The sequence below is a fragment of the Ambystoma mexicanum genome, chromosome 1q (genome assembly GCF_040938575.1).
Source record: "Ambystoma mexicanum isolate Mex_15411 chromosome 1q, UKY_AmexF1_1, whole genome shotgun sequence".
Classification (NCBI taxonomy): Eukaryota; Metazoa; Chordata; class Amphibia; order Caudata; family Ambystomatidae; genus Ambystoma; species Ambystoma mexicanum.
Window position 1 is genome coordinate 1,216,499,503 of NC_090922.1, and position 21,549 is coordinate 1,216,521,051.

The following is a 21,549-nucleotide window of genomic DNA, read 5'->3' on the forward strand; positions in this document are numbered from 1 at the left end:
AGTTATAGGAAAGCACAATACACGGGAAAATTTGTTTTTTGTTTCACAAGTACTAGTTCTGATGAGACTATATTTTAATGGCTATACTTATTAAAGAAAGACACTGCACGCAATGGGGTTAATTTCAGATTTTAACCAGCTCACACCGTGAATCTCCTTATAGGGGAATTAATTAATTTATTTCAAAATGGTACTAAGGACTTACACAGATAACTGAAAAAATCATAAAAGAAAGACGCTAACAGACATAGGCTAACACAGATTCTTCTAGGCAAAGGTGAACAGATGATGCTGGTAATTTGGGATTTTGAATGTGATTTCAATGGCGTGCAAGGGTCAAAAGAGCGGGATATGCAATTTGGGAACTGGCGTTATGTGATACTTACAATGTAAGCTTGAGTTTAGGATTTGGGACAGCCATCAAGGTCTCTGGACAGCTAGGCCAAGGGATCTGGTCACTGGACTCTCCTGGATGGGATGCTAGACAGCTAGGCAAGGTCTGGTCACTGTGGACAGCTGAATGGGATGCTGGACAGCTAGGCAAGGTCTGGTTACTGGGCTCTTTTGTATGGGATCAGCTGGGCAAGGGATCTGGTCACTAGGCTCTCCTGAATGGGATCGGCTGCCTCCCCTCCTTTCTCCCTGGATTCTTGTATGTGCCTGGATCTGGATGGATGGATCTTCTTCTCTGGATCTTGAAGGTGAGTTTCAGTGGATTGTCAGTGGATTCTCTGTCTCCCCCTTATATAGCCAAAGTGACCACATAGAACTTTACAATCTGGAATTACTCCTATCCTAGGATAGGCCAGCCTATCGGTCGCCCCACCTCCTCCTGGGCTTATTGGTTCAGGGGAAATGACATCATTTATGTGTGTGCACTTATGACTTTTCTTTGTCTCCCAAAGCTACTTTTTACCAAAATTGAGTTATGGAGCAAAACTTCACCTTTATACTAGCCACCATCATAAGAAGCAGATATACGGATTCCATAAATCACAGGGAATTGGACAGTCTGATTTCCACCTCTGTGCGATGTTGCATCGCCCTTTGGCACAATTTTGCCATTTTCATGAAAAGCATAATATTTAAAAATTTGCCAATGACTACACATATGCCCAATAGCATTTTGCATCTTTCCACTTAGTTTCAGATTTAACCCATCTATGATTCACCTCGAAATGCGTTTTTCATGGCCATTTCAGTTCATCAAGTGCTGGAAACATGCACTTGGTCTCTTTATGTTTGTCTAAAAATCCCATGAAATACTGGCGTAATATCAAATGAATACTTATTCATGGTGCTGAGAAAAATGTCTTAATGTACCAAAGTTCTTTAAAGTCAATGGGGTGGATTTGTGACTGTGTGGGCGGTCCTGCAAAAGCCCACAGCCAAATGTCTCTGCCAGGCTTTGCTTGCAACAAAGGACTTTTATGATGCCCTTTGAAGTTCTTACAGTTCCCCCTTCAGGGTGGATGCTGGAGGAAATTGCACCTCTCGGTCATGCATCAGCCCTACTCTTTTTCTTTGTTGCTTTCTGAAGGGATGCTGGCCAGTCTAGCGGGGCAGTGAATTTTCACACTCTTCAGCCTTTCAGGTGTCCTTGTGGGCCGGTTTACTTTTGGATGCAACTTTTTCTATTGGAGGCAGGGCCTCCTTGAAGTCAGTGCCTGGGCCAAAACCAGTTCTGCTGGTTTCTGAGTTTTTTTTCAAAGGAAACCACATCTTGTGGGGATAAATATATTGTACATTATACAGCAAAACCCCCACCCACATATTCAATAACATTTCTGTGCGAGCACAGGCTGTCATTTGACATTTCACTTTTAAACTGCATTTTCCGGATTTTAAAGCGAGCAGGTTCACACATGTGTTAATTTCCTTGCATTTAAAGTTCACAAATGTGGTTTCTGCAGAACATAGTTTAATTTCACTTAATCTCTGGGGGTTCTGCATATACGGTTGATTTATGGACTCAAAAGAATGCTGCCCAGGATTTCTTTCATATTGACATGAGAAAAAGAAACACCACGTTGGTTCATAGCAAAAGAAATCAAAAGCCGTGTTGAGTGAAATACAGAATTCTTTGCCTTTCAAGTGATTTCCCAGCAAACAACGCTGTTCTTGAGATATATTGCCTAATTTACAGGCAATCAGAAGAAATAGAGCACGCAGGGGTGCGTTTCCATGAAGTGCACAGCTTTGTGGTGTTTTCATGAAATAAAGAACAATTTGCAATGCCGTTTTGGATGTCAGGCGCAGCTTTAGTATTCAGAGTACAGAACAGCAGATGCAGTGCAGTTCTGACTGCTAGTCATTTTCTGATGATTTAAATGAAGGTAAAACAAATGCAGAGCCATTCTTTGGGTGGCAGTGTCCAATGCTCGCCACATATGTGCCAGGGACAGAAAAGCGCTGCTGTTTTGGTGGCCTTATTAAAGGCAGTTTTTGGTTTGAAGGGAAGTTCTGAAATGGGCCTTAAATATACCCCACAACTCTATACTGAAGTTCAATTCCTGTAAATCCACCATCCACCTTGCTATCCTCGCAGACACGGAACCCACCCCCTTAGTGGAAAGTACATATGCAAGGGGCTTCTGGTCCATACTAATGACATATGGAATGCCCCACAGGAACATCCTGAAGTGCTTTGAAGCCCAGGAGGCCGCAGGTGCCTCCCTCTTGATCACAGCATAATTCGTCGGTGTCCTTAAGTGCTCTAAAGGCGAATGCGATCAGCCTGAACCTTCCATCTTGCCATTACTCCAAAACTGCCCCATGTCCAACTTCACTGGCATCAACCGTCAGAACAGTTCTATTCTTTGGGTCAAATGAACTTACGGATGGTGCATTGTTGACATCCTCTTTCAACCACACAAACTCCACCTGGCATTCCTGTGACCATTTGAATGTGGCATTCCTTTTCAATAAGGCACGCCGCATACAGTTTTCTCAACATACTAGGATATAAACTTGACGTAGTACTGCACCATTCCCAAAAATTATCTGAGTTAGTCCTTATTCACATGGGACAATTTAGCAGAACTGCCTCCTTTTCATTGTCGCTGTACCTTGCACCTCCAGCTGCTCTCATGTACACTCGGAATGCATCCACACAAAGGTCCCACCAAACAGGATGGTCCCCCAGAGATGGTAAAAACACTGGAGGAAGCCTGGTGTTACTTTACTGCATGGCTGCAAAATATGACCCAGGTAAGTTACTGCGTGGCAGCAAAATATGGCCCTGGTAAGCAGTAGCCTGTGTGTAAACCTTCAAGAGGAGCAATTTTGGCTCAGAGTACCTTATATCCTTTCACCTCTGTTCCTGTGCTCCTCTTGCTGCACCGCCAGCATAAGACACCTCCACTTGGCTCAAGTTGTGTTGCCGCACTGGGACGAAGAAACTGGCTGGAAAAACCAAATTACTGACAGTTGCTAAGCAACCAAAATGACTGCTATGCCCATTGGCATTGCTAGGTCCTTTCCTCTAGCATACCTCAATGGTGCAGCGATGCTCGCGCCCGCCCACCCAGCCGGGTAGGACGCGCACACAGGGATTCACTCCCACACTGAGAACCACTCAGGTCCTCAGAGCTTTGGTGCGGCATCAACTGCAGACAGCCGCTGAGATGAGTAACCGCCTTTGGGCCATCTGTCACACTCCACACGATGGTGATGGCCCACACGGTCTTCTGTGACACCTTGGCTGCCACCTTGGGGTCCACTACCTGCCATTGCAACCCATCGCCAGTGAAGTAATGGCAGTGACACAGGTAAGGGGGTGAAGCAACAAGCCGAGCCCCACCAACTGACAACAGAATCTGAAACCCTGGCCACAGAACACAGGCCAGAGTTCCATTAGAACACACTTCTTTGGGATCCAACAAGTGCCAGGTTAAATCAGCAGGATGACTTGCTGCTTGAGGTTACAGCAGCAGGGCTACAAAAAAACGTGTACACACAGTCTACAAGATTCAGGCTTCAAGACTATACATATTCGTTGTATGGAAGGATTTGCTAGTTTGATGTGTAATGATTTACATTTTCATGTCCTTATTTTTTAAAAGACCATCATCAGTCAGTTTGCATAAATAGTTCCTTTTCTTACATTAGATGCATGTCACACTTGCCCAAAAGCTCAAAAAACGGAAACATACAATGCTTGTTGCTTTGACCAAATATATTATAGTGCGGCGCTGCACTATAGTTGAGTATAAAATTCCATAGGAAACCCAAAAATTGAATTGCTATTAACTTTTGACAGGCCTGACGGATTTGGCTGATATTTTGCAAAATGTTTGTCACGGCCCCGAAACCCTCAAGACTTGAAATTTTGGGAAAGATGAAAAAGGCAAGAAAACACTGTTTTCGGCCTACTCCCATTCATTTCGCCATAGAAAAAAAGTCCAAATTCCGGCGCAGTGCACAGCAGACATCACTGGACGAAATTGGACCAGGTACGAAACAACATGGGCTTGAAGCATTGACTCGATTTCTCAGCGAGATCTGAGGTTATTCCATTGAGTTGTTGTTAAAACATGTGACAGAGAAGGCAATGCCCCCTTCTCCCAAATGTATAGCTATATGTGTTTTCCACAATACATCATTGAGTCTTTTCAGATATCCAAAACCTTTTCTTTTTTGCTCGATTTGAGAGATAACAGCAGTTATAGCAGGAATAACCGTGAGTTAGCCAAAAATGAAAAGTGGAAACAATGCTATTCGCCCAAAGGAAAACGGTGAAATGGCATCAGGCTACAGGTGGGGATGGGAAAAGAGGACACCATGTGAAATTGTGGAGTTGGGGGAAAAGGTTTTGGGACCAGGTTCAGAGCTCGAACATTTTCGCATAACCGCAGTTATACGGGAGGATAACCGCGGTTATAATAGAAGCGATCTATAATGAAAGTACATCACACAAAATAACAAATGTTTGGGGGATTGGGAGTGGGGTAGGGAGGGAAAAAGGACCTGAAGTAAGTGGGAGAGCATGTAACATTTATTAGGATATCTACACTCCACCCTCTCCTGTCTCCTCCAGTCCTTTTTTCCCAGTCCTTTTTAAAACAAAATATAATATTACTATGATCAGGTTTAATACAGGACCATGGCATATTCCTCCTACTTCTAAGCACTGTAATAATTAAGCAATATGACCCGCGCGGCGGGGGCATTACCGACTCAGGTAATGCCCTGGGGCCCATAGTTATAGAAGGCCCCGGGTCATTACCTGAGTCGGTAATGCCCCCGCCGCGAGAGTCATATTGCTATTAGTACCCCAGCCCGCATTATATGCGTAACCGGGGCACCAAAAGCATTTTTTTCTGTCCCAAAAAGCCGCTGCGTTATGGGACAGAAAAAAAAAAAACACCAAGAAAATGGCCGCTGGGAAAGGGAAAACGGGAGTCCGTTTTCTCTTTCCATGGCGGCCTTCGGGAGCGGACGCGCTGGGAACACAAGTGTTCCCAGCGCGTCCGCTCCTGAAAAAAAAGAAGCAGAAGGTAAGTGGGGTTGGGAGGGTGGGAGGGAAGGGAAGGGGGAGAAAAATAAAAAATAAAAATGTACCGCCTCCAGCTGTGTGGAGGCGCGGAGTCTCCACACTGCTGGAGGCTGCCATCGTCCCCCACCAGGGATGCAGGAGCAAGAAGGTAAGTGGGGTGGGGCAGGGACGAGGGAGGGAAGGGGAAAAAAAAAAAGCTTACCCGAGTCCCCAGCGGGAGGCGGAGGCAGCCTCTCAGCCGTGGGGAGGCTCGGAGCGGGGATGGCCCCGCTTCGAGCCTCCTCATTGGCTGAGGGGCTGCCACGCCTCCCGCAGAGGACAAGGCAGCTGGAGTCCCGGCCGAGAATCGAAGGATTCTCTGCCGGGTAAGGACCCGGCGAGAGTCAATCAGAATGCGTGTTGCATTCTGCTTGACTCTCGCCGGGTACTAATAAGTGTTATGTTAATAGGAGATGTAACCCCCATAGCCAATGCATTAAGGAGAAATATCTGGTAAAATAGCTCAGTGGGTTAAATGCTTATTGTTGGGATCTATGTCTGTTCTGCAGGTCACATGTTTGAATCCTAGCAAGGTCTGCACAATCATTGAAGTGTTTTACAATGGCAATGCTGGCAGATATTCTGGAGTCCAATCATGTGTTTTCTAATGCGCTGGTGTACTGTTGGTGACATGGCATCTGTTTGATTTTTTCTATGGGTTACCCTACAGAAAGGTTTGTAAAATGAATTACTGTGTACCCGATTTTTTCACCCAAACAATAGTGTCAAGTTCTACATTTCATCATATTTTTCAAAAAATCAGGGTGAGACCACCAGCTTGGTCACTCATGCTAATTCAAGTGAATATGAATGCCTCTCCATTGAAAATATTCACCCATCACCACTAACCATGAATTATTTAAAATTCTGGTGCCACCTGAGGACTCCTGCACCCAGCCTCCAATCAACTACAAAAGATGCCTTTGCCGCAGTTTGAGAGAGGGGGCTATGGCTTCGCCTCTCCTCATGTACACTCATGGCTGAAATGAATGAAGTGGGTGTAAGGAAAGGCTTCCCTGCCATATATTTTATTGAATCAAAGTTAATTTGCTCATTTACTATATCAGTGTGGTAGGCTGGAAGAAACCAGGTGATGTGAAAGGACAATGGGTTGAATCAAAATGTCTCTGTGAGGTTTGAGGTTTGTGCTTGTTTGTTGAGGGGCTAGAGGGATCGAGCTAAAGAGGGAAATATAACTTACTCAAGAGGTGGCTTGGAAGGAATGAGGCCACTCCCTTCCCCCATGTTATCTTTTGCCCCTTTCATTCTACTGAGCCATCAGTAGTCCAACAGGCCCCTCTTTCCTTCCTCTTTTCTTCTCTCTCGTGCTCTCTCTGGCTGCCTCCCTCAGTCACTTTGATTTTCTGCACACTTTTGCTTCCGCCTCCTACCCGTCTCTCCCCATTGCTACCTCTCCCTTGCCCTTTCCTTCTCACAGCTTCCCCACTTCCCCACTACATCAGGGCATTTATCTTCTTTTCTCTTATAATCTGTCTCTATCTGGTTTCCCACCACTGTGAACCTCCTTTTTATCTCCTTCTCTACTCTGCCTCTTCCTCCAGTACTCAATCATAAATTGACATTTCTGGGGCATTTGAGACCATGCTTGGCATATGATGACAGCAAGTGGACATATGAGGCTGCACATCTCCTATTGCAGTGGCCTGGCACATTGTTCTCTCCTAAAGCTTGGAACTACATCTGCCATCAACATTACAGCGCATAGACAATGAGAGCCACAACCCAAAAACTTGGATTAGACAAAGGCTGCAGACCCCTGATGGTAAAGATTTCATGCCTAAGAGAAAGTAAGGGGCGCCTCGTTGGAATTTCAGTATGCATTTGGCATATGATGGCAGCAAATGGGCATGAGGGTGCACATTTTATGAAGTGACATACCATTTCTATGTGGTGTTCATGGATTATTTGAAGATGAGCTCTGCACATGATGGAACCAATAACACGTGAGGCTGCACATATGGTACCTTTAAGCATGGATAAAAGGCATTTAGTGGCATTACTGGAGAATTTGAGGCTGCACTTCACATACTCTATATTTAAAGCTGTGACTAATATATATTGACTGTACCTATGCATTAAGGCTATAACAGACATAATAATATAGCATTATCCTGAAACAGAGGCTACAGTGGAATGCTGTATCATCGCAGCATCTGGGAATGTGGGTCTTTACTTGGCACATCACTAGATTACTAGACCTGATATGTGCAGCTATAATTGGTATACAATGTTCGTAAATGGACATATGAGCCTGTAATGGCATATGCAAGGCAGTGCCCCTGGCATATGTTGGTTCTACTGGACCTGCCCATGCCATGACATGACTTCCTTCATTGCATATCAAGACAGCACTCTAGATGAAAGGTGGTTGGTATTTTAAAAAGTCTTATGTCTGCTTTGGTACCGGTTTGGTATTTTATTAAATGGATGCGTATATTCTTTTTTTCACCTTTTAGCCACTTCAGGTAATGTCATCGGGGTTAAATGCCATGTGATGTTATTTCATGTGATGTCATCAGGGTCAAAGGTTACATGACATTACTTCCTCTTATGTCCTTGGGTGCGTGATCGGTGTGTGATGTCACTTCCAATAATCCTTGCATTTTGGTGGATTGCCGTCTCTGAAAGGGTTGCCTGATTTGCTACATTTTGAAATCATTGTTGTAAAGGATTCTACTCTTAATGAAGGCCTAAAATAAAATAAAACAAGGGGACAGTGATTGAAGGAAGATCTGAATTTCTCTTGGATCTCTGCAGATTGATATAGATTTGGGAATCCTCACCATGTGCGGCCATTGTACCGCACAGGATTTCTTTCTTGCTTCCTTAGAGGGTGATCAAAAGGTGGATACTGTTTGTTTGTGTCCAGTTATCAAGCAACTGTATTGTGTTACCCTGTGTGTTTGTGTGTTTGCAACTCATGTATGCTGGCATGGGCAGCAGCCAGAAGCTCACAAAGGGGTACGGGAAGGGTTAGTCTGAGGATGTGATGCTGGGAAGTTCTCTGGAATCACATGTCTCTGTACTTCAATGGTGAGCCTCTGCAAGTGAAGTGAAAGTCCTTCCAGCCAGCAAACAGCACTCTCACGCAGTCAGGGGATGCACACATACAGATGCATGCAGCCTCTACTCTTTGAAGGGGTTTCTGGGTCAAGTGGGCAGGGCTTGTTACCACTGTACTTTAATGGTGAACCTCTGTAACTGAAGTGAAATCCTTCCAGCCAGCAAACAGCACTCTCACACACTCACGGGACATGCGTAAGCAGATACATGCAGCATCTACTTTTTAAAGGGGTTTCTGGGTCAAGTGGGCGGGGCTTGTTATTTCAACAAACCAACAGACACTGCACAGCCAATCACATCCTAATGACAGCACCAACTAAGCAGTCAATCATGTGCTGCTTTCATCAAAAATACTAGGACACCGCCACACAAAATCCTGTGAAAAGTAGATCTCCCTACATTGCCAGTTGCTGCGATAATACAGTATCCAAAAATCCAAGTCACTTTCAGTCCACAGGAGCATTAATGCTTTAATGATAATGATTTATTCACATAGCTCTTTCGCCAAAGCACTGTACATACCTTATATATACATACAATTATCATGCCAGCCGAGGTTGGTACTCATTTATCAACCTAGGAAGAATGAAAGGCAGAGATGGCCTTGCCAACATTTGAACCTGCGACCTGCAGATCACACACAGATCGCAGCAGTGAGCGCTCAACTCGCTGAGCTATCGTACCGCTTTGCTGTTAAAGATGCTCTGTAAAATTGTCATGCCAAAATAAGAAATGACTAGAGTGGCTGAACCCAAATGTCAGTCTAGACATGTAATAACACTTATCATGCTTACTTTATCTTAGATACCCTGTAAAAATGTCATGCCATATTAAGAAATGACTACACTCTCTTTACAAAAATGTGAATCTAAACTAGGACTGTACCGAATAGCATATTTAGTATTCGGCCGAATACCAAATAATTTGTCAGCTATTCGGCCAAAGCCGAATATGAAGCTGAATAGTTGCTTTATTTAATAAATCATATTTCAAACTTCAAAGAACACACTTATAAAAAAAAAAAACAAAGTACCATTTTAAATGCATTCTATACTTATATTTCTCTTCATTGTAATTCATGTAGCATCTTTATTTAAAGTATAAAGGCCAGAAATAAAGCAGATTTAACCAAAATGAATGGACCAAATGTACAGAAGATTGTTGCATATTCAGTGCCAGTTAAAGTAGGAGGCTTCACAAATGCAAAAGGACTGCCTTTGTGAATCAGATGCATTGCATTCTCCATCCAGTTGCAAAGTCAATGCGGTTGAGTTTCGAAACTTCTTTGCAGCTCACATAGAAATGTCTAAAATGGTTCATGTCAGCTCATGCAGGACACAAGTTGGGAGGAAATCTGAAATGCGTGAACTCCATCTCACAACTATTCACCCCACCCAAACAAATGCTGCTCACTTTTCACTTATCCTAGCCACTTTTTCTCACCAATACACACACATTTGCAACTTAACATTTCCTGATAAAATATCAGATAATGTTAAACTCAGGACTCAAGTCGTTAAAAAATAAAAGGGGGGGCCATGATGTTTGCAATGGGAGGTGACATGACAGGAACTGAAAGTATTTATGCACATTTTTTTTCAGTTTGTTTTTTCCAACTGAAAAAGTGCACATTGCATATAAACATTTTCATGGGGATCCATTATGTGTCAGCACACCCCCACCTACCCCACCCTGCGGACACATCCCCTATCCCTCTAACTCTCCATCTCCAACCGCAAACTCAGCCCCTTTTCTCAGCATTACCATCACATCCCTCTTCTTCATCCCAGTACTTACATATGAGGCAAGGTAGTTAATAGGCAAGAACTGTGATGAGGAAGAGTAGGACTAGAAGTAATAACGATTATGGGTAAGTAATTGAGGTATTGAACACAAGCACACCATTCACATGCTCATTTACACTGCACCCATCCATCATTCACTCACACACCCAGCCACCCATACATCATACACTCACTCACACACGTTACATTACCTGAGGGTTCAGAGAGGCAGAGCCAGGGGTTGCACAGGAGTTGCCTGGGATCACAAATGAAACCCCTGGTGACCCCCAATTGACGTCCCTGAGAGGGAAAGGGTTGATGTGGAAACCTAGACATTATCATAACCTGTTCAGGCTTATGGTAGGCAAGAACTTAAAATTCTGTTGAAGAGCAGGTTAAAATGTGAGGACCACAGTCACCCATTTCGCCTGCCTTGGTATGTTGTTTACCAGGCTGAGAAAAGCCTCAATCCTTACTCTAGCATGCTGAGGTGCAATGCTCAGTTGCCTGCTGGGACTTTTGACCATCGAGTACAGGCCCTGTCGAGGCAGGGCAAGGCGTTTTTCAGACGTTCAGCAGGGGATTGTTTGGTGCAGGTGCCAGAATCCCTGCTCATTTTGCCCAGAGGTATATCCTGCTGTCTCCCACAAGCCCCAAAATGCAGGAGAGACATGCATTCCAGGGTGAATAGGGGAAAGCCCAGAGACGCTCTTTATACAAAACACACCAAACCCAGCACTGAAGCAGGTCTCTATTCCACATCCTTCAGGCCCCCATAACTATGTTTTGTGTTAGATTTATTGTAAAAAATCACATCGTTCCACTTGTATCCAGGTACGCTCCAACTGAGCTGCAGTTTGCACATTGCGCGTTTTGAAGTGATGACAGTTAAATGTTCACGTATCTTATTTAAAATAAAATAAACACATTTGTAGTCAAGCCAGCACACAACTCAAGCCAGCACATAAGTCTCCCCGCAACTCAACATATCAGGGCTATTATCGCCATTATCATCCATGTAGAAAATGAGAAGCATGTCGTTTAGAAAGGGTGCTTAACCTTATCTGAATACAGCTATTGGGCAGGGCTGCAAACAATGTATACATGTCCCAGAAATGTAAGTGATAATTGGCAAGGCATCAGATGGCTAGCATTGTTGCAAACTTCAGTTTATTGCACCTTTGACTGTTTACCAGTGGCTCTGGAACAGAGCAGCACATGAGAAACAAAATCCCAGGAATACCCCAACACTGCACACTCGCCCCCTCTTCCCCTTCAGATGCCCAAAGTAGTGAGGGTGCGTATGCAATCAACATGACACAGAAATCAAACACATACCGTTTTGCCCAGAAATTGAAGCATTCGTGTCTGATGGCTCTCTTGTCATTTCAGGCCAATCTGTGTGAGCTGAACCGTTCAGGGCCGTATCATTCCTAAAGCAGCACAGGAAATATTTTCCAGACGCCAATACTGCTGTGAAGTTTGTAGAACTTGGACTTGGCTTGCACACATCCCGAGCAGCCTCGTGGCGTTCATTCGAGCTGGAATCTCTATGTGCAACTGGAGTGAACCGAGCCAACTCATAGGATTCATTCTGAAGTGCGCACGACAACGAAAAGTCCCATGGTGGGATTCGATAGGCCGCAGGGAGAATGTCCGCTGAGCCAATCACACCTGAAAATACAAAAACATTATCGCTTGAGAAGAGGCAACCTTGTATCTCAAGTACCCACTTGGAGGCAGATTCACAAAGACAGAGGATTAACATGCGTAAATGACCCTATGTGTGGTCGAAAATAATGCATGCGCATTCACTTCACAAATACCCATATGCAATGTATGCATAATTTAAATCTTGTACATAGGTGTGGGATACATAAGTGTTATGGTCCAACACTAAAGTCAATATGATATGATATTTATGACGCACTTAACACCCAGAGGTTTCTAAGCGCAGACCCGGGGATCGAACCCATGTTGCTCTGTGTCAGCGTGCTTCCAAGGCGAGCACATTGCCCTTGAGCTATCCTCCAAAAACAATACCGTGGGTTATGGGTCCACAAGCTCAACTTATGGGCCTACAGTGAGTACTGCAACAATAGGGGTTGGTCTCGGTGAACATAGGCTCATACAAAAGAGAGTAAATCATACAACAATAAGGAACTCGAGACATAACTAGGTATAGAAACATTGTTCCTATTGAAAAAACGTAGACTCTCAATGGTAATTATTAAACTCAATTTTGGATGACTTCATTATTTAAACACTTCTTGGTGAAATAGCTAATGAGAATCTAGTATATTTAAACTTGTGACATCATAAAGAGGAATAGAAAATCAAGAAAATAATCAAGAAAAAGAGACATTCTCGAAAGTAGAAATTATATAAATACATAGGAATTGCTAAAAGTGCATATGCTGCAATGAAAACATACATGTTTGAAAAAATCGAAACTATGACCTAAATAACAAAAAATACACAAATATACTCAACAAAATTATACCGTGTGAGTTAAACTGCATATGTAAGGTCATAATCAAATCACTTTGTAAAATACACTACAAACACAATAAAGACATAAGTACACGAAAAAGAAAACTGTCTTAATACAAAATACTTTCTGATCACTTGAAACCTTCAATGTTGAATATCCAGTAGAGACTAAGTCATGCACTTGCAGTGCTGTTTACATCTGATAAGCAAGTCCCTGAGAGTGGCGCTTGTTTCATAATCACAGCCTGTCTTCTCTAAAAACTAAAAAGCCATACATACAATATTTTAAATGAATCACAACCACTCCCATTGATCTGGCCAACCTTACCAACCACACATTGGTGACAGGACCAAGACTAGTGTTGAGAGAAATGACACCCATGCAATTTCACAAATGCAAAACAGTTTCTCTGTTTTTTAGCACAATGGAGATTATGGCCAGGAAAGAATGGAAGATGTGGAGACACCCCACACACTTTCAGACACACTCACCAAGAACTCATGAGCACCTAAAGGAAAACTGCCAGTCCTTCTGAACGCTCCGTGTGAAAACACCCTCTACATTTAAGGTGACCTGTGCTTGCAGCACTGGATTTCAAAGTCTTGATGAAACATAGAACGGCCTTACATTTCAACGATGCTGTTTGATTCCCTGCAAATTATGGAATGGCACATCCAAATGTGCCAAAGCCCAAGTGTCACATATGTAATTACCAGCAAAAGAACCCAGGCTATTCATTTTTGAACATATGAAATAGGATTTCCCAGAATGTTGCAATTTTTTCAAATGTTATACAAAGAACAAACTATACCTGTGTATTCACTTAATTAAAAAGCATTTTCTGATGTAACAGTGTATCCATTGTGCCAGCAACTGTCTGAATTCAACATAGTACAGAACGGTTTAAGCATTCAAACAAGAAACCAATGCTATTTTATATTGGCTTTGCACATACTTGTTTGTCGGCCTGACATTAAACTGAATATAAGTTGAATTCATGTGAACGTCACTTTTGCAGTGGAGAAGGAGATTACCATCTGAGCTGAACAGATGCTCATGTTTATAGCTGGCTTCAAAGATTAATTCATCCATTAGATGTCACCTCTTGAACCTGTCCTTCTGTAGGGGGAAGTCTCAGTGCATAAACGCAGCTTATGCCCTGCTTTACTTACAGCCAAAGAAGAAAGATTGCATATGTTCAATGCATAGCTAGCATGCTAAGGTCCTGTTACAATTGCAGCACACAGTGAGGAGCCCTTGTGAGCGATACTTTCCTCGGCATTCTGCATGTGTGAATCTTCAGCAATTAAGCAAGCTATACATTTGGTGATGCATGTTTCAAATCGTCAGGAATAACATGTTTACAAAATGATAACGTAAGCATGTGTTGGTGTTTGGAAAGAGCTGTCTGGGTGTCCTGCTTAAGGTATTTTTGATTCGTTTTTAGCTGAAATCCCGATTTTCCCTCCCTTTATAAAGCCTTTAGAAAAGCCCTTTTTGTGCTTCCAGCTGGATTGTTATTTTTCGCTCTTTGTTTTTAGCCTTTGAAACAGCAGAGTTCACTTTGCAAGGGTCCATTTTGCACCTCCCACCCCACAGTCCCTTTAAGAAATCCAGGCATCCAATAGACACAGGAAGTCACTGAACCCTCCCCCAGTGCTATTTTACAGTTAGCCTTGGACAGCCTTACCTGGGCAGCCGAAGGGCACATGCTAAGGGTGCTTTTCCTGTCTAGCAACCTGTCCCTGTACCGTGCACTGACCCCGGGTACAGCTACATCAAGGTACGAGACATCAATTCATGATTCTCTGCCTGTGTAATAGCTTTTTGCCAAAAGGATATTTTTGCAGCACTACTAGACTGCCACACTGCCAGGCTTTTCCACTAAGTTTGTTTTAATGTGAGATGTTGCCATGTCAGTTACTTCCATTGTCTGAAATTGTACTAATGTGACACTTTGCTTCTGTCAGTTTTGCCACTGTCAGTTTTTGACAGTAACAGATTTTACCACTGAGAATGAGGCAATGTGAGATTTTACCACTGGACGTTTTTCCACTGTAGGGTCTCCCTGCTGCTTGGTACAACTACTGTCAAATTTAAACACAATAAAACTTCCCCAGGGGGTTTGCTCGTGTGAGTTTTGGCTACTACCACCAGTTTTCTGTCACTGTAATGTGACCGACACTGAGTTTCTACTGCTGTGTAGTTTTGCTAGTGTCAATGTGAAAAGGTTCTGCCACAGCGAACATTCTGCCACTTTGAAACCCTGTGGGATGTTTTTACCCATACAACCGAGCCCTACCTCAGAACTGTGCAGTACTGGCATTGAAAACATCATGATGGCCAGAGCTTCCCAGAAAATGCACAGGGAAGTGCATGAAGAATAGGCTGCCACCCATTTTGCCGATGTTATGGGCACAGAAGGGCACAGAAGGGCACTGCATAAAACCACCATTGGACTACCCACACAGTAGTCTGAAACCATTGGGAATGGCAATGCTGACTGCCAAAAGCAACCTAGAATTTTGGGGAATTCATTTTCTTAAATCCCAAAAATGGGTGCAGTACCAGTACTCACCACTATCAGAAAGCCGGCGTTTTAAAACAGCACCAGATTTTTTTTGATATGTGTAAAACTGAATAAATGAATGAAATAAATGAAGGCAGGCCAAAGAAAGACTTACTGAGAGGTGGATACAATCTAAAGTTATATTCTGAAGTGACTTGAAGGTTTATAACAAGACTGGCTGAGCTGTGGATTTCAGCAGTTTAAGTAAATTTGGACTGAAAGACACTAAAAACCTAAATGTTTAAAAGAAATGAGTGACCTACTTTTGAGTGTCACATAGGTTGCAATTGTTGAAATGCCATAGTTTTGAACTTAGAATCAGCATTCTAGCTGCATATGTAAACATTGTCTTGACTTAAACTGGGGAACAAAAGTGACATTAGCTGGGGCCTGGCTTAAGGAACTGAATTCTGCCCACCAGCTACCCCAGACAGGAGATGAGACTTGCACAACAGCTGTGTTCCCAGGCCTAGCTGCCCTTTTGCTGCTCCCACCAAAAGGGATATGACACTTCCCTGATTGAATTACCTGGGCTCTGCAGGAAATTGAACAAAGCCCTGTCCTGACTCAGGCAAATGTTTTATTACGGGGGCCGTAAAAAGTGGCTTCCTCCTGAAGTAAAGGGGAGGAGCACTGCCTGTGAGAGCAAGCTGGCTTGGCAGAACTGGAAAAAACAGAAATTCAACCTTGTGCTGGGGGGAAACCACACCCCTGTAGCCAGAATATGGTTTTAGAAAAAGATGAATAACTCATAGTACGGACTTGTGAAAATTATTTAAATGATACCATAATTCTTGTGATTTTTCTGCCCACATTTTAAGAGGTTTTTAGAACCGGTGGCATGATCTGGGGGCAAGCTAGCAGTTAAGAGGGTATTACATAAAATGTATGCATGTTAAAAATCTGACACTTCATCAATTAATGTCCATACTCCTTGCGCACATGTGTGTAAATTTGGGTGAATGTCCGAGATTGCGAAACCAGTTAAAAAGTGCAAATGTCGCCATTTCTGAATGCAAGCTCCCAGGAAGAGCAGATTTGGACAGGGTATACCTCCTGTGATATGTGATGGGTGCATGTAATTTTAAACAAATGTGTACCTGTGCAAATATGTCTTTTGGGTCAAAATATAGATTGTGTGTAATTTGACAGGGGTGGGTTCTCTGTACCATAAACACACCTCATCATGATGACACTTCATTTCATTCCCCCAATCAAGGGGAAGCGGATGAAGTGGCCAATGACAAGTGGAGAGGGGTAGAGCCTAGTGATGTTGCACACACACCCATTTTCAAAACAAATAAAAGCAGACAGTCAGGACAGATAGGGACCTTCAAATCCATTTGCTGCGGGACGCTCTGCCGGGAAAATCCATACTTTACCTCCATCAATCTCTAGAGAAAGCTGTGCAGAAAGATCCAGACTTCAAATCCATCAATCTCCAGAATCCAGAGAGAGAGAGAGCTGACCCAGATCACTGTGAAGTGCAGAGACCAGACCAGAGTCCAGTCTAAAACCTGACCAGATCCGTGGCGAGGCCCATTTATTTCCAAAATATATTGTGAGTACCCAGCAGAACTGTGCAGAACCAATCTTCTAGTTAAAATAATATAATTCAATCTATTTTAATCTAAGTAGAACTGCCTCCTAACTGTCACCTGTCATTTGTAAAGCTGTCACCTGTCATTTTCTAGTTGCAAGCTGCACTTGTCACTTTGAATTTTAACATTCCAAATCCGAAAAACTACCTTTATTTAATCATTCATAACTCCGTGACCGTTTATGCTAGAGACTTGCAGTAACTTTCCTCTGAAAGCTTAGAATCTCAGCCTTCCTACGAACCTAGAACCGCATTCCTACCCCCGATACTTTTGCCGCAATCGCGAAAAACGCACTCGCGAATTTGCCGCGATTTGCAAATTTCTCAACGTGTGAAAACAGCAGTTTTCTTGCTTTCAGTTGCCAAAAATTCGTTTAACCTGCTAGTTACTCCTAGATCCTTGCTAAAGTGAGCCTGGACTAATATTAACTTGATACCACTCACCCTGAACCTCTAGAGGGAATTAAAAGCATTTTAGCGTATTTTTCACTTCATTGCCAGCACATATAAAAGCATTTTGGGCCTGTGTTTCCAACTTCTGTAGTGTAAGCTTGCTGGGGTGAACTGAATTACATTTGATTGCATTTCTGAGAACTGTGTGCTTTCCTTCCATTTCCTTGCATTGCATAAAGGGGGGGTGGATTGCCAGAGAAAAGTGATTACATTGTTTTGTTGAAATCATATTGAGTATTTTCTGTATTGCATTTTCATTCAACATTACATCCATCTGAACTTATATAAAGCATTCTCTACCACCTTATTCTTCTGTTCCTATTTACAAGTGTGCTAGTGCCAGACTATCCATTATTGATTACTGATCAGATTAAGTGTGATATCCAATTATTAATTTATTATAAAGTGTGATATATATATATTGTTTAAATTATCAAATAAACCTTTAAACGTGCAAAACAGAACTACTTCTTGGCTCAGTGGGGTCAGGAGGATTCCAAGAGAGGGGTGTTATATAGGGGTAGTCATCCAGAACGCATGAACTGGACATAAAGATATATTAATAAGGGTTTCCATTCAGTATCCCAGACTAGGCATTGACTTAGCTGTAGTGTTGAATTGAATCCTCTTACAAATTGGGGGCTCATGCCGGACGTTTGGATTAGATCTATCACTTGTGCAGATTAATACAGCGTGCCAGCTGACCAGATACACATATCCGGTCGGAGCACACGCTGTGTTACGCTGTAAAGCACTCCTCAAAGGAACGCTCTAAGGAAAAGCTCTGTTTTGCAAAAATAAAATACTAATTTCTGTAAGTCAGGACAGAGACCAATCTCTAGAATGACGACCTTGGTAGATATGAAAATAGCCAGAGAGCACTTCTTACATAAGTTATTTGTGAGAGGTGAGTGGACTCACCAGGACCAGACGGTCTGGTTGCAAGCAATCGCACCCCAGATCACGGAAACAGGGTCAGATATATGGAGAGATCAGGGTCCCTTACATGTGGCCCTGAGTGAACTATATTTGGCCCCGAAGGCTAAGGATGAACAAGATAAGATGGTTAGGATAGCGGCATACCTGTACCTATATATGGGAGACATGCAGGATAAATGTACTGAAAGCCAAGATCTGGCGAATAAGCGACAGATGGCGTTAGAGAAGGTCCAATCTGACCTGGTCTCTTCTGAGCAGAGGCTGCAGGGGAGCCAGGAGTCAGAAAATGAGAGTAGACAGCACATCATTAAAATAAAGAGGGATATGGACATCCTGCAACAGGAAAAGGCTGACCAGGATACCAGATTTCTGGCCTTGCAGAAGGAGTACCAAGAAGGTTTGGACTCCCTACTGCAGAACCAGAAAAAGCTGGAGCAACAGTTAGACTTCAATAGGGCATGTGCTGAGCAGGTAGTCACCCTGCAAAGCCACCTAGATAGGGAGAAGGCAGAGAGCAATAAACTGATTTTGAAAGACCTGGATACCCAGGCAGAGTTTGACCAGGAGCGCCAGAAAACTGGTGCCTTCCAAAGGCAAAGGGACGACCTGGCGGCACAGATGCAGGCTCTTAGTCAGGAAAGGGATACCTTAGGCCAGGAAGTCTGCCACTTAAAAAGGAAATTGGAAGAAAATCACATGGCCCACCAGGGACTGGGTGACCTCCAAAAAGAACACCAGGACTTGCTAGAGCACACCAGGAGGGTGGAGGAGGCTCTGGCAAGACAGGAGCAGGCCAATAGGGACACAGCTCAGGAGGTAACCCTCCTGCAGCAAAGACTGGCCCAGTGCTCCAGGACCAATCAGGAAACGCAGAGAGAGAATGAGGCTCTCTGCCAGCACAATGATAGACTCCAACAACAGGTGGCGATGCAGGAGAGACTGATAGAGTCTAGTAAGGCCTTAACTGAGGAACTGAAGGCGCAGGCTCTTGCATTGCAACAGGGAGCAGGGGCGGATAGAGATGAGGTTCGCTGGGAAAGAGAAACTCCTGAGCATAACCCCAGGAGCCCTAGTACCAGAGGCCTTTATTTCTCTCAGTCCCTGGACTCTGCCACCCCCATGTCCCCTGGCGCACATGAGCACAGGGCCACAGGGATGGCGGATTACTATCCAGCCAGAAGCATGGGGCTCATAGGCCAGTACCACCCAGGAATGGAGGGGCGGGCATCCGGGTATGGGCACCCAAGCACAGTGCAATTTAGTGGGGAACCCCAGGAGAGTAGGCCCATTAAGGGCATCCTGAATACCTCTGCCCAGTTAGGTCAGTGGGGGGGGTACCCATCAAATCCTGGCAGCAAAGAGGAATCTGAAGACTCCTCTGAACGGTACAGGACACAGGAGACCAGGTCCCCACATTCTGCCAGCCATTCCCAGGCTCGCAGAATCCGGGAAAACCTGGAAGATCAGACAGGAACCTCTGGGAGCAGTGCCTCTGAGTCAGAGGACGAATGGACAAGGGTTACCCGAACCAAAAAGGCCAATAAGGCAAAAAGGGCCTTGATTAAGGACCCATTGAAACAGATTAAGGCAATCAGGAGTGTCATCACGCCGTATCATAAGAACGCCAAGTACTCTGTTTGGGAACACTTGGAGCTCTATGAGCAAATGATGGAGACTTTTCATTTGAAGGACAGCCGAAGCTGTATCCAATATGTAAAGTGGACATTCTCCCCAGAGTACTCCAGTTTCTTTGCAGGGCTGGAGGACCAAAATCATTCCAGGTGGTCCACCTATAGGGCGGCCATATTAAAACATTTTTCTGTTCACAGAAATCCCCAAGAGGCTCGCAAGGCAGCCTACAATTTGCAGTGTGGGGAGGATCAGGCCCCACAAGAGTTTGTGCAAGAACTGAAACGTGCCTTTGCGCAGACCACCAGAAGGGTGCGCACAGACAGCAGAGAATTTATTAATACGTTTTTCCATGCCTTGCCCAAATACATAATGACCCAGCTCGTGAGGGATTTTCACGAGAAAAGATCTTTAGACTGGGTCATTGAACAGGCGACCCGGATCTATGAGGTGCAGAAGCCCATAGAGAATAAAAGCAATACCCAGAAAAATCCCAAAACCAACAGCACCCCTGCTGCTGCCAAGGTGGCAGAGGTAAGGGTCACCCCCGTTTTGGATTTGGAGATGGGGGGGCCTAAAAACCTACCTGCACCTAATAATGCTAGGCCCAGAAGGTCCTCGGGCCAGTCACAGACAGGGAGCCAAGGAGGCAGCCCCACCAATGGGGTCCCTCGCTCTCCTGATTATGTAAGTCCCCGTTACAAGGGAAATCGACCCATCCTGGGTTATGTGTGGACTCCTCCAGCCCAAGGGGGGGGATCCAGCCAAGCACCTAACCCAGGGAACTTCCCTCCTAACTTCCCACCGGAGGGCAGAAATTCTCCAAACCCTGGGCAGAACTTCTTCCCCAGGTATCCACCCCACTTCCAGCCCCAAAATCCTCCACCCTTCTTTCCCCAATTCCCTGAGCCCAGAAAACCGAATCCGGGAGAGGGGAGGCCAAGGGTGGAGGGGTATCAAAATCTTCCCAACCAGGGGTACTACCAGAGAAGGGATAGCTACCCTTCCCGGGATCAGCCCAGGGGAGAAAATAGAGCCCCGTATCAGCCTGAGCGGGTTTCCCAGTTAGAGCTCCAGGTCCAAAATATGGCACGGGATCTGGGTCAAATACTGAGGGCACAGCAGAACCCCCAGATGGGCATGCCAGCACAGAATGCCCCAAACTCTGGACCTGGTACTCCAGAGCAATGACGGGGGCAGCACCCCGATAACTCACCGGTTCCCAGGGAGGAGGCACAAAGGGAAGGGGGGTGTAAAGCCTTGGAGGAAGCTTCCTTCCTCATTTGTAAACAGCCCCTGGAAACCCAGGAACCGGAAACAAAATCTCTTGCCCCTGAAAGTCTGCCTCCTAAGGAACAGAGGGGGGGTAGGAGAAACAAAAGACCCAAACAGACACAGTTTGAGGAGGAGGTACAGACCTTCCAATTTGAGGGAGAGGGATCCTCAGAGGATCCTGGGAAA

At 44.4% G+C, this 21,549-nt stretch overlaps 1 protein-coding gene across 1 annotated transcript in view; it reads right to left on the reverse strand.

The window, feature by feature from the left end:
• LEPR (leptin receptor) overlaps positions 1-21,549 on the reverse strand; it is a 1,083,230-nt gene that overhangs the window by 854,677 nt on the left and 207,004 nt on the right. Inside the window, exon 4 of the mRNA XM_069641975.1 lies at positions 11,743-12,078. Within this exon, the coding sequence (XP_069498076.1) occupies positions 11,743-12,078 (336 nt within the window). The remainder of the gene's footprint in view (positions 1-11,742; positions 12,079-21,549) is intronic.